Below are 12347 nucleotides of genomic sequence, written 5' to 3'. Positions count from 1 at the left end.
CATGTACCGCTTAATTGTAACTTCTGTATTATTAGCCTGACATGGCTGAAAGTTCAATATAATAAAAATAATAAATCTATGTAATGTAATGAGATTTAAACTTTGCTTTCATCTTGGTTGATTGAACTGACTTTGTACTATCACATCAAAGGGATCACTGGATATAATTTACTGCCCTACTTCAGTGAAATTTATTAAATCATATAGATGTATTTTAAACCTTTGAGGGTAAATTATCCATTTCTGTTAAATCATCAGATGTTTGCATGATATTTCAGGCAACTAACAAAACAAAGGTAATTTAACAAAAGGAAGTTTTTTATACTGAAAACAAAAGGTTTTTGTATTTAATAGATCTGATAAATGTGTTAAAATGTCTCTCAATATTTTCTTGAGAGAAGAGTTAATAAAAATTCCAAAGTTTTAAAACTAGAACAAACTAGTCAGGCCTTTTAAAATGGTAATGAGGCAAGCTTGATTCCTTTTAGAATACCTTGTATAATTGTTCCTCCTTTTCAGAGTTCTTTCTCATAATGCACTGCATACCTGTTACTGTCTGTAAATAGTAGTCAGCTGAACTTTTTAAATGTTCAAATTCATTCATTTAAAAAATACAATAAAATCTATCATTATTGACTGTTGGAGTTTTTACTGTTCTACCCATCTAGTTAACATGTTTGTTGTTGTTTTTATTTTGGAAGTTGATAACAAAATGTGAGTATAATGATGATACTTTTGGCTTACTAATCATAATGATGTTTGCTTTGTAAAAGCTAAGGTTTTTCTGTAATTTTAATGTTACCTTACTATTAACACTGAGTAACAAGTGAATTATAGCAATGCTAGAATGAACTCTGATCTTTATGCAAGATGAGATTTAGGGTTGAATGTGCTGAAACTATTGGTTGTAATGTTATTGTAAAGCTAAAATACATTATTTTCTTTAGTTTCATTTATTATTGCTTTACAATCACCACATTCTAATTAGTTTGCCAAATGTGTCAAATGTGTGTTTGTTAAATTATTAAGTACTGTAAAATGACTTTTATCAAATAATATTTTGCACACTGTATTCTTGGTACTTTATTTTGTATTTTTTTAATAGAGTGATCTACAGTACAATGTATGAAGCCCTTACCATCCTGGATTTTTTTCCTGTCTATTTTATTTTCAACTCGCTACTTCTAGCCCTTCAGCTTCTTCATATTGTTTGGACTTGGATTATTGTTTGCATTGCTCTCCAAGCTTTCCAGAAAGGGGTTAGTTTCTCTCTCTCTCTTTTTTTAATGATGGTTAATAATGCAAATTAAGCTGTTGAATGTAAAAAAGTAAACACTGTTCATAAAACTGTTGAACTTTTAGGAATCTAACACTTGGATGTTTTAAATTTGAGATAAAGTTGATTTTAGTTGACATGATTGTTTTCTATGCATATTTAGTTAGTTTAAAGAAAAAATAATTCACAAAATAATTGCTGCAGGGATAAAATCAGTGCTAGATGTTAGTGGCAAAAGGTAGTGCATTTTTAGCCATGGGATTGCAGCTCGTAGAATGGTCCTGAGTTATTTTTCTGATACAAATTTTTTATCTTGTGGCTATGTCATCTTGTGACCAATTTGATATCTAATTATAATTTTGGAATCAAGAGATCACACTCTTTCAATTTATGTATTTGATCCTGCCCAAGGTCTGGATTAATTCACTTTAATCTTGCTGAAAAGAATTTCAGTTTGAGGGTAGGCTGGTAGAGAACTTGACAATTAATAAAAGTGAATCAGATATGTGCACACACCTCCACTTAATAGTGATAATGTACAAAAATACAGTTAATAAAAAGGAAAGAAAAGGTCTCGTAGATTAAATTACTTTAATCCTGCCTAATAGAATTTGAAGTGTCATGGGTATTGAAGATTCCTTGTTGTTTATATTAAGTGCCAAAAGTGACCAGACACTAGTGTTTTAGAGTACCTGGAATGTATATCTAGGGGTTTGTGGTTTGTCCTCTTACCAAGAAACCATGCTGTGCTCTTTGAGGTTATAGGTACACTATAAGAGTGATAGTCAAATGCAGCATGTGGTCAGATAAAAGCTGATCTCTAGTTTGTAGTTGGTGCTTTTGACTAGCTGTTTTCTCCCTTGTCTCTTGGGCTGTCATTTCAAAATTAGGGCTGACTATATTTGGATAGCTCTTTTGTAACTTGGAATGAAAATTCCTAAAAAAGAGTACAAGTCATAAAGTTTTACCAGTGAGAGTTAAGAATAGTAAATTGTGAGAAAAATGTATTGATTAAAACTGAGAAATTGAGACAATTCTTACATGTTTAAATAATTTAATCTACTCAATGTTGTACCTGGTAGAGTAAAAACTATTTTTATGGATAATAGTCTTGAGACTCAGTGAGTGAGATCTTTCCTTTATTACTCTTTTTTGAAAAGATTTATCAAAACATTGGTTTATTTTTCTAATCAACAGTAAGGTTTAGTGTCCATTATTTATTCTCAAAACTCTATTGGGTTTATAGCAAAGTTTTAAATCTATATTGCTCTTATTGTATTGGGTTTTTGTGCTTCATAATGCATTGATAACTGAAGATGTATTTTACAAATCTAGGAAAAAACTGGTTCAAGTGGATTTAGTATGCAAATATGTGTACTGAAAAGACAAATGCACAGAGGACCGGTTTATATTTTCTGGGCTTTATAGCTACTCATTGCTTTGAAGCCTGGAATGATTTTTTAATGCCCCATTATTGTATATTCAACTTTACTTAAAACCTTATTATTGACTTGCACACTGTAATAAAACACCAATAATACATTTGTACAAGTCTTATGAAAATATGAAGCTTTGTAATGAAATTCTTAAAAGTAACCTGATTTTACTGTTTTAAGGCACATTTTAACTGTGTGGTACTCGGACGCATTCTGCCTTGAGGGAAGAAATTGTGCTTTTGATTTAAAAAAAAAAATTTAGAAAATGAACTTGTAATTGTTCTTCCATGCATATAAAACACTTCAGAGTTGAAATTTATGCATCAAAAATTTTAAACATTTATAGTTTTCATATCATATTTGTTTAGACATGCTCCAAATGAACATCAGTTTTTGTGAAATTTCTGAATTTCTTTTGTGCATAATGACAGCCACAGTTCTCTAGGTGAAATGTTGAAATATATTTTAACAAAATAGTGCTACTTTGAACCTTTTAATTTCTGTATAAATGTAATTTTATAGATTTTACTAACTGTTTGTTTTTCAACATAGTTGCCATGGTGTGATGCCCATATGTCAGTTTTGAGAAGTTGTAAGCTAGTGATTTAAATGTAATAAACTTTTGTTTTCATTGTTCAGCCTTATAAGCCAGTGTGGTTTCTAGTTCAGTAGAAACTTACTTACCTAGAGATCAGATAATAAAATCTTTGTTTAGTGACATGTTGATGATAGAAAAATTTATTCCATCAGATTTACAGTCCTGATTATTATTTTTTTAAAGGTTGTTCTGTCATTTTATACTTCCTGTGAGTTATGGTGTGTCATATGAATATAAATGTCTTTCATTGAACAATATGAGGAAGGTGTAGTTATTTTGCACTTATATTATATCAAGTTTCACTTGCAAGACCACTGTTGTTAGGCTGTGTTTACATTAGACCTTATCACCCTAAACAGCTCTTTGGATTGGCATAGGAAGTCACACAGAAGGAATGTAAAAAAAAAATATATAAAATGGGCTTAACTCTGTGTGTATGTATGATGAAGTGTTTATGCCACTACATTTTTATAGTGCCATTCAATATGGTATTATGTATTTAATGTTGGAGGTATCATCTGTTCATTTTACCATACATTGTTGATTTAATAACAGTTTGTGCTAGTGTAAATATGAGATTCATTATATAGTGACACTGATAAAACTGTAGATTTGTATTTTGGAAATTCTAGAGGTATTGAAGATGCAATAAGTAGTCTGTATAATGAACAAAAACACAGTACACTAATGTTAATAAAAGTCATTTGTTAAAAAAACAAACAAACTTGGAAGTCCATTATCTTGACATTTTCTGCCAAATGCAAATTTTATGTCTGGGTGATTTTGATTAAATCTTGGCTCTGTTTTCTGACCATATCTCCAAATTTGGAGTTCATATGGTGAAATTGTGAGTTTCTTAATTTGAAATTACTAATTGCTGTATGCTAAAATTGGTCAGATTTGAGATTATTTAGAAACTACCTCATTTAAGTCAATCAAAGGCATCATCTTTCTCGTGCAGATCTTAACAAGGATTCTGAGATGACTCAATACAGGGATGCTGCTGCTCTTGGCATATCCCAAAGTGTGGTGCCCATGACCTGAAACATGTTAAGATGATTTGGCAGAGTCAATCGGAGGATGTGGTGGAGGAAGGAGAAAACTAACAGCTCCACAATAGGACTGCTAAACTATAAGAAATTGCTTCGCTCCATCTGTCACCCCCATAATTACCTCTAAGATTCCACAGTAGTCTGAAAGTTTACACAGGTAGTGCACAAATGCCTTTATGAAACTCAGTTGAGAGCTAGACATCCTGCTATTTATGCTAAGTTAAGCTGATAGCACAAGCAGGCATAACTGCAGTGTGCTTAAGAACACAGGAGGTGGACTGCATAATAGTAGAGGGTCATACTCTTCGCACAAGAGACCTGCAACTGTGTGGACTTTCATGATAGACTAGGAGAATTTTGAGACACCCTGGTGGATGTAGTTTACTTCAGGATGTGATCAAACATGATTGCTTTGGAGGAGACTCAGTCATGGTGTAGGGAGGCATCTAAATTGCAGGTCGTACTGACCTTGTAATCTTCTGAAATAAGTCTTGCCAACCTAAAATACAGAGATGAGATCTTTGTACCCATTGTTCATTCATATGTGGGTGCAACATGGCCTGTTTTCCTGAAAGCTGAAGGAATTCCCTGGATGGAGTAGTCAATTAGGTCTCCTGATCTTAACTTAATAGAACACATCTGGGAGCAGCTGTAAACAAGGCTACAAGCTTGTCAAGCCCCACCAAGAATACTCCAGGGCTTAGAAGCTGCCCTTGTTTGAAGAATAGCAACAGATTCCATAACAATTAACTGATTTGATCATTAGCTATGCACAGATGTTGTGCAGCAGTTATTAATGCTTGAGGTGGTCACATGGACTATTGAAATCATCTTGACTATGAATTAGACACTTCTTTCAGTGACTGTTGATTTTGAAATTTTTCTTGTTAAAAATGAGGTATAGGGTACCTCAGTCCCTTAAGCTATGTTATTCAAGTTAAATATTACAGAATTTAATAAAGTATAAAAATGACTTATCCAGGTGTTTTTCTTCCTTAAATGTTCAAAATGAAACATGATCCATAGCAATTGTTGACTACTGTATCTATATTGTTATCATGAAGATCATCTCACCTTAAACTAAACTTTGTTTTGTTAGATTGGAAGTCAGACCAACATCATTAATTTACAGACATATCTTTGAGTAGAAATACTTTGTAATATCTGATTTTTTGTGTGTGTACAACAGACTTGTATATTTTGCTAAAAACTTGCTACATTTTGTGTAGATATGCCTTGTCATTTCAGTGTTACAGCCAACATTTTTTCTCTTATATGAATTTGGTCTAATGGATGAGCCCTGTGCACATTTAGCTAAAAAAGGAGGCTTGTTTATAAATTTGTTACAGTAAAAACATTATTCTCATTGTATGCCAGAATCATACAGATTTTCAAAGCTACAAACTCATTCAGACAGTGCATATATAAAAATAGAATATTTTATTTGTAGAAAATTGATTTCAAGTTTTAAATAATGTTATTATGTAATTTTATTTTTTACAATCAAATAAAACAATTTATACAACATATACATTGAATTAACAAACCAAAGTGGTTTAAAGAGTTATAAGACAACCCATTGTAACAGGTAGGGTTTGTTAGAAGGCTTAGTACACCCTACTGGTTAGATTGTGAATCCAAGAATTTATGGAACATGTCTTGTTGCTGTAAAAATGAGTTCTGTATTTTGTTACCATGGGCTATGGGGGTGACGTTCATATCATACTTTTCTGATTAGACAAGAGTAGCCTAACAGTTATTAATGGTACTGCATTCCCTCCAGTCTGTTACTTCAAAATTCAGGACAGGGTTAGGTGATAACTGTTTGTGTAGTTTGTTGCAAATACCTAGAACAGTTTGGAAGACCTGTTATTTGAAAGAAGACTAAGTATTACCCATTACTCATTCAGGTTGAGATGTTTTGAATTTGCACAACTATTAAATGAGAAGGAAAGCTTCTTATTTCATGTGAGGGGAGGGGAAAATGCATTTAAATTTCATGAATACTTCAATATAATAAATGTGATTTGACAACAATATTCTGTTTGGAACACACAAATTGGTTTGCTAATGGATTATTTTGTTTTCATTTTTGTATCATGTATTGTTAGCTTAAAATTTTTTTTTTTTATTCTGACTTCTTTATCAGTGTAATTTATATTATTAAAAGATAGTACTTAAGTCATGTTATTCAAACTGGATATTTTCTGATATGAATGAGTTGAAATAAATATGATGTGTATTTGTAGATATTTCGATTGTGCAAATAATGGAAGGCAAATTTTAAAAATTGTCTGATCTTATTGTTGATCAAAAAATATACTGTTTTCATTTCTCTTTAAAGTTAAAACATTGTTAACCTTTTAAAAAGTTCCTTGCTGGGACAGCAGTAAGTCTTTGGATTTACAATTCTAAATTCAGGAGATTAATTCCACTCGATGTACACAGCATATAGCCTAACGTGGCTTTGCTCTAAGAAAATGCACACACACACACACCTTTTAAAGAAAACTGATAAACTGATCCCTGTTTAAAACGTTATTTTTTTGTAAATATTTTCTCTTGTGTTGTAACTAAACTTATTAGAATGACTTGCGCAATGTACTCTGAGTGCGTGCGTGCACATATATATATATATACACCTTGGTGTATACTTTTTATATGCTGGTGCAGATTATAAATCACATGAATATATTGTAACAAAATATTGCAGTTTTTACCTTATGGCTGAGTTCATTAACATTAGTTATACGAGTTGTAGCACATGAAATCCAAACTAGTTTAAGCAGTCAGAATTAGTATATGTGAACCTTAGGTGTGCATTACTTTAGTTTTCAAGTTTTTAGAGACATTACAAATAAATTTTCTTATTTTGTTTTTAGGTAAGAGACTTAAGAAGTGATGAAAGTAGCAATGCTAATGGTAGCAGCAGTGATGATGAAACCTCACCCAAAGCAAGAAAAAGTAACAAATCTTGAGATTAACAACAGACCTTTAACACCTTGTTGTTGCCATCATTATATTGTAGTAACTTCAAAATTATCATTCACCATTTCTAGCATTCCAAGAAATCTTCAAAAGACAATGTTTTTATGTTTCTTCATTAAAAGTAATTGATCAAACCTGTTTGTTTGTGTGTATAGAATTAGAAGATGCCTTTGCCAGAAACACAGGTGTCTGTATTTTGCTCTTTAATTTTTATGACCAATTTAAAAAGGAATTGTTTTAGTAATACAGTAATGGTGTAAACATGATATGTGTATATATATTAAGATGTACATATACACACACACAACATATTACTGTGTATGTGTGTATATGTTTGTATATTTCTTAGTCTATGTATATATCATATACATATAAAGAGAAATGCTAATTTGTTTTCTGGAAAAAATAGACTTAGTACTGTAATAAAGATGTTTTAATATTTTAGTTATATGCTATAAAATTTATAATTATTTGGAATTAGTAACATAAAATACAGAGAAGTCATTCATAAATTTTTCTCTTTTTAAACTGTCTTCATTTGATCTAATTGACAACTTTTGATTTAGTAATTTGCAAACTTAGGATGGACCATAACCAAAATACCTCTCAAGGTTAGCTTACACTAGATTGATACAAATTCTTGTTTGTCTAAGTATTGATATTTTTATTACTTTGGTTTCTTACTTTATTACTAGATTTTTCTTTTATCTTGGAGAATTATAGTACATTTAATAATGTCTGGTGTTGTTTAATCTAGAGAAATGGCATATTAATAATTTTCACAGTGATACTCAATTCATAATGATGTCCTTTTGTAGTATCCAGAATAAAGGTATACTAACAATATCCAAAATGACATTTAGCCTAAAATAATAGCAATCTGCTAGTATATGTAGAATTAACAGAAATTCATTTTTCTGATGGTGATGGTACACACACAATATTCAATGTGTTTGCAACAATGTTTATTTCAGACTGTTGTCCACATTAAAATTTAGTTCATAATGATAATACATTATTAGTATATAGGTTGTGTTCACATTGAAACTTAGTTCAGGGTGATGGTAAACTAGTACTGAAGAGATTTATGTCCACACTGAGGCTTAGTTCAGAATGATGGTATGCTAGTAGGGAAGAGATTGTGCCCAGATTGAGGCTTAGTTCAAAGTGATGGTACACTAGTAGTTGAGAGATTGTACCCAGATTGAGGCTTAGGTCAGAGTGATGGTAAACTAGTAGTTGAGAGATTGTGCCCAGATTGAGGCTTAGTTCAGAGTGATGGTAAACTAGTAGTTGAGAGATTTTGCCCAAATTGAGGCTTGGTTCAGAGCAATGATACACTAGTATTTCCATAGTGTGTTTACATCAATGCTTTGGTTCATTTAAATCCATATCTGAGGAAAATTGTACATTTGTAGTTAATGAAATGCTTCTTTCATATTAATATTATAGTATTTTTATGTCCAGAGTTGCTAAGTTAGATGCTTCACTGTTTCTGTTGAAAGGTCTGTGCATAGTTTAATATGGTTGAAATGTTTCACATGAAACAAATACTTAGATATTACTGGTTGCAAAAACAGCATTGATAAATAAGCTTTGTATATTTTTTGTGTACATTGTTTGACAACTAACATCAGCTGTATGGGTGAAATAATTCCCTCTTTGCAAGTTTTTTTTAATGTTTAGCTGAAATGAGGTTACAAGCAGAGATTCATTAATGAAAATGTTAACTGTATGTATGTGACTAAAACACAAATATCCACATTGGGCTATTTTAATTAATTTAAAATATGTAAGTCTGATAAATTGCTAAGCCTTGTTTTAATTAAAATTCTAAACTGAACTCTGTCTGTTCACATGAATGTGGAAGTGATGATGTATGCAACAGAAAATCTGTTTGTGAGAACATTATGGGACACTACCACAAAAACAGGTTTGCAAATATGGATAAAATTGTGCTCTGCTCATATGAAACATCTGGAACTTGGCAACAGGTTGTTATGCACTGTTAAATTTTCAGTGGTATGAAAGATTTAAAATAATACAGCAGAGCTTAAGTAAATTGTTTCCTGACCAACTTTATGATAGTGGCTTCCATGAACTTAAATTTGCACTGTGTGTTCATTGTAGGTAGATAGGTCAGTTCTTACACTTACCTCAAGTTTTGGAAGTTGTAAACTGTTGATATGTAGCTATTTCCAGTTGTAACTATAAGTATGGATGTTTCTTAATTATAATTCAAAACCTAAAAGCACGTGTACTGTATTTGTGGCTGTTTTAGGAAATGAAATACAAAATGTGAATTGAAGATAAAATAAATATTTTAAGATAAATTAATTTCATGCTTGTTAGTTATTTCTTATGTTACTTAAAGCTATCTTTGTCCATTACAATTATTAATGCTGTTTTGGCACTTTTTTTTTAACCAATTTTTTTTTGGTAGGGTTTGAATCTGTACATTAGCAATAACAATTATGCATAATATTGTTGAAAGTTGTAATTTAAGATGCTTCATGATTTGTGTTTCATGTCTGTAGTACCTCTGTTTAGTGTTAAACAATTGCCCATATATATCTGTTTTTACACTGATATGTCTTGTTATATTGGAAATATACCATCACCTCTTTGTTTTTAATACAAGTTAATTACATTTTCTGGAACAGGTGACCTTAAGGACACTGTTGTGTTTAGTAATTAGTGAAAACCCCCATAGTAAATGGAACAAGATATCGGAAGTCTGAGAAAGTAGTTTTGACACATTTGTGCTTCCCCTTAAGTATCATGTTGTCTTCTATCAGTTTGTTTTGCTTACTATAATTTTTCCCACTAACAGGTAACCTTTTATACCACTGTATTCTATCAAACAAAACACAAGCAATCAAATTATAACTTGTGCAATGACTTGATCAAAAGTTTTCAGATTATTACTGTAAGGATAATTGAATCAACCTAGAGATTACACATGCCACAGTTTTGTAATGTGTTTAAAATATTTAATGAAAGCTTTCTGAATAAGAAATAAGAATTTTGATCCTTTCAGAATTATGGTTCATATTTTGGTGGAGCTCTGGTGTACCAGCTTTAAAAAATAGTAACCCAATTTGAGCTAAGGTAGCCATAGTACGTCATTACATTTGTTCACTGGAGGGGCTGATATTTGCCAACGGTGATGATTTGTTGAGGTTGATGGTTGCATGATAATTGTGATATTCATACTAATTACTTTAAGTATTTATGGTGGTATTAATTTCAGTTTATTGACATACTTGTTGTACCAACATCTATGTATAAAGAGATGGGGCATACAGTTTCCAGGTATTTACTTTCTTTCAATTCAATGGGGAAAAGAACTCCATATTTTTGGGGCCATATGTTACTTGCTACAGGGAATCAAGAAGTGGTTGTTCAGAAAACTACCAATGTAGACAACCACAAATTACAAGTTCTTAGTAGGTTATGCTACTGATCTGGAATTACTGCATGCTTAGTAACTGTTTTAATGTAGAATATAATAATAGAGATACTAAAATTAAGGTTTGTCTAGTACTTTGTAAATATGGCAACTTTGTATGATCAGTTGGTTTGTTTCTGTTTTCAGTGTACGGGATACTCTTGTTATTTTTCTGTATATTTATTAACTGCAAAAAAAAAAAAATAGAGAGAGTAGGAGAGCTGGACATCTAACAAAATAAATACATTATGCTTTGGAATTAAGTTTTCAGTTGTATCATTTTGAGTCAATCTGTCCTTTTCATAATGTTAGTGATAATGGTACAATGGTCTGTAGGAGCTTATTTGTTAGCAGTGTATTAAAAAGCTGAGTTTACTATTGTACTTACTTGCATTCTCTTACTATCGCATGATTTTGTTAACAAAAATAAAGATAATTGAATTTAAAAAGCAGCTAAGTTGGTCCTTTTTTATTATTTAATTTGTCAGATTCATTCTTTCAGTATTTTATGTTTTCCTAATAGTGGTAAAAGTAGTTCTTCAGAACTCATTTAAGACTAACATACCACGTTATCATTATAATAACCAGGTTGTCTGTAATCATGTAACATCTGTCTCATGTAAACAAGTGAAACTTGTCTCACTTCTATAACCAAAATAACATTTGCCTCCATCCTCTGTAACTAGGTAATATTTGCTTTTTTTCTTTTATGACCAAATAGCACTTGCATCTCTCTACTTTAACCAAGTAGCATCTATCTCCATTCTTATAACCAGTTAATATTAGCCACTTTTTTATAGTGAAGAGAAACTGTATCTGTAACCAGGTAATATTTGCCTCTTTCTCATCTATAACAATGTAACATTTTACCATTTCTTCTGTAACCAAGTAACACTTGCCTCATTCTGTGTATAACTAAACAGCATATTTAAAGCTCTCCTAGGCAGCATTCAAAATCATAGTCAGGAATTTGCAAGTTTCTTTCACGTGTTAAAGAAAAAGTTTCAGAAACTCCGTCTTTAAGATCTTGATATATATTTTATAAATGCTTATTATAGTCATAGGATTTATATATATAAATGTGTGTGTTGTGTATATGTTTTATTAATTATTTCTAATTTAAAAGAAAATTGTGTGAAGTTTTACCAAAAGTTTAAGGTTATAATTTGTGAAGAATGTTTCATGTTTTGTCATAGAATTGAGGTACCCTTTTTAACAAAATTGCCTTCAAAACATTTTTGTTAAAATTATGTTAAATAATGCAAGAGTATTATGTATGGAAAATATTCATGCAAACAGTTAATAAAATTAATGAAATTATTAAAGGGTCCAGCAGAATGAACTCAGTAGAGAGTTAAATTTGTATTTTGTCTCTAATTGTATTTTCACATAAGTGTGTGTGAAACTACACAATTAGCAAGAGAAAATATAGCAAACTTAAAGCTAGAGATGTGTTGGAATTAATACTAGCTTTTTGTCAGTTTTCTATTTCTGTTATAGGATTTTTCTTTATTTCTTGACATACACACTTTATGACTTTCAACAC

General features: G+C 31.0%; 1 protein-coding gene across 1 annotated transcript in view; it reads left to right on the top strand.

The window, feature by feature from the left end:
* Positions 1–12124, top strand: part of LOC143246270 (ceramide synthase 6-like) — a 67903-nt gene extending 55779 nt beyond the window's left edge. Inside the window, exons 9-10 of the mRNA XM_076492720.1 lie at positions 1106–1259; positions 7245–12124. Of these exons, the coding sequence (XP_076348835.1) occupies positions 1106–1259; positions 7245–7340 (250 nt within the window). The 3' untranslated portion in view covers positions 7341–12124. The remainder of the gene's footprint in view (positions 1–1105; positions 1260–7244) is intronic.
* Positions 12125–12347: the final 223 nt, after the last annotated feature.

Source organism: Tachypleus tridentatus, chromosome 3 (assembly GCF_004210375.1).
Source record: "Tachypleus tridentatus isolate NWPU-2018 chromosome 3, ASM421037v1, whole genome shotgun sequence".
NCBI lineage: Eukaryota > Metazoa > Arthropoda > Merostomata > Xiphosura > Limulidae > Tachypleus > Tachypleus tridentatus.
This window is presented reverse-complemented; position numbering and strand designations above follow the sequence as displayed.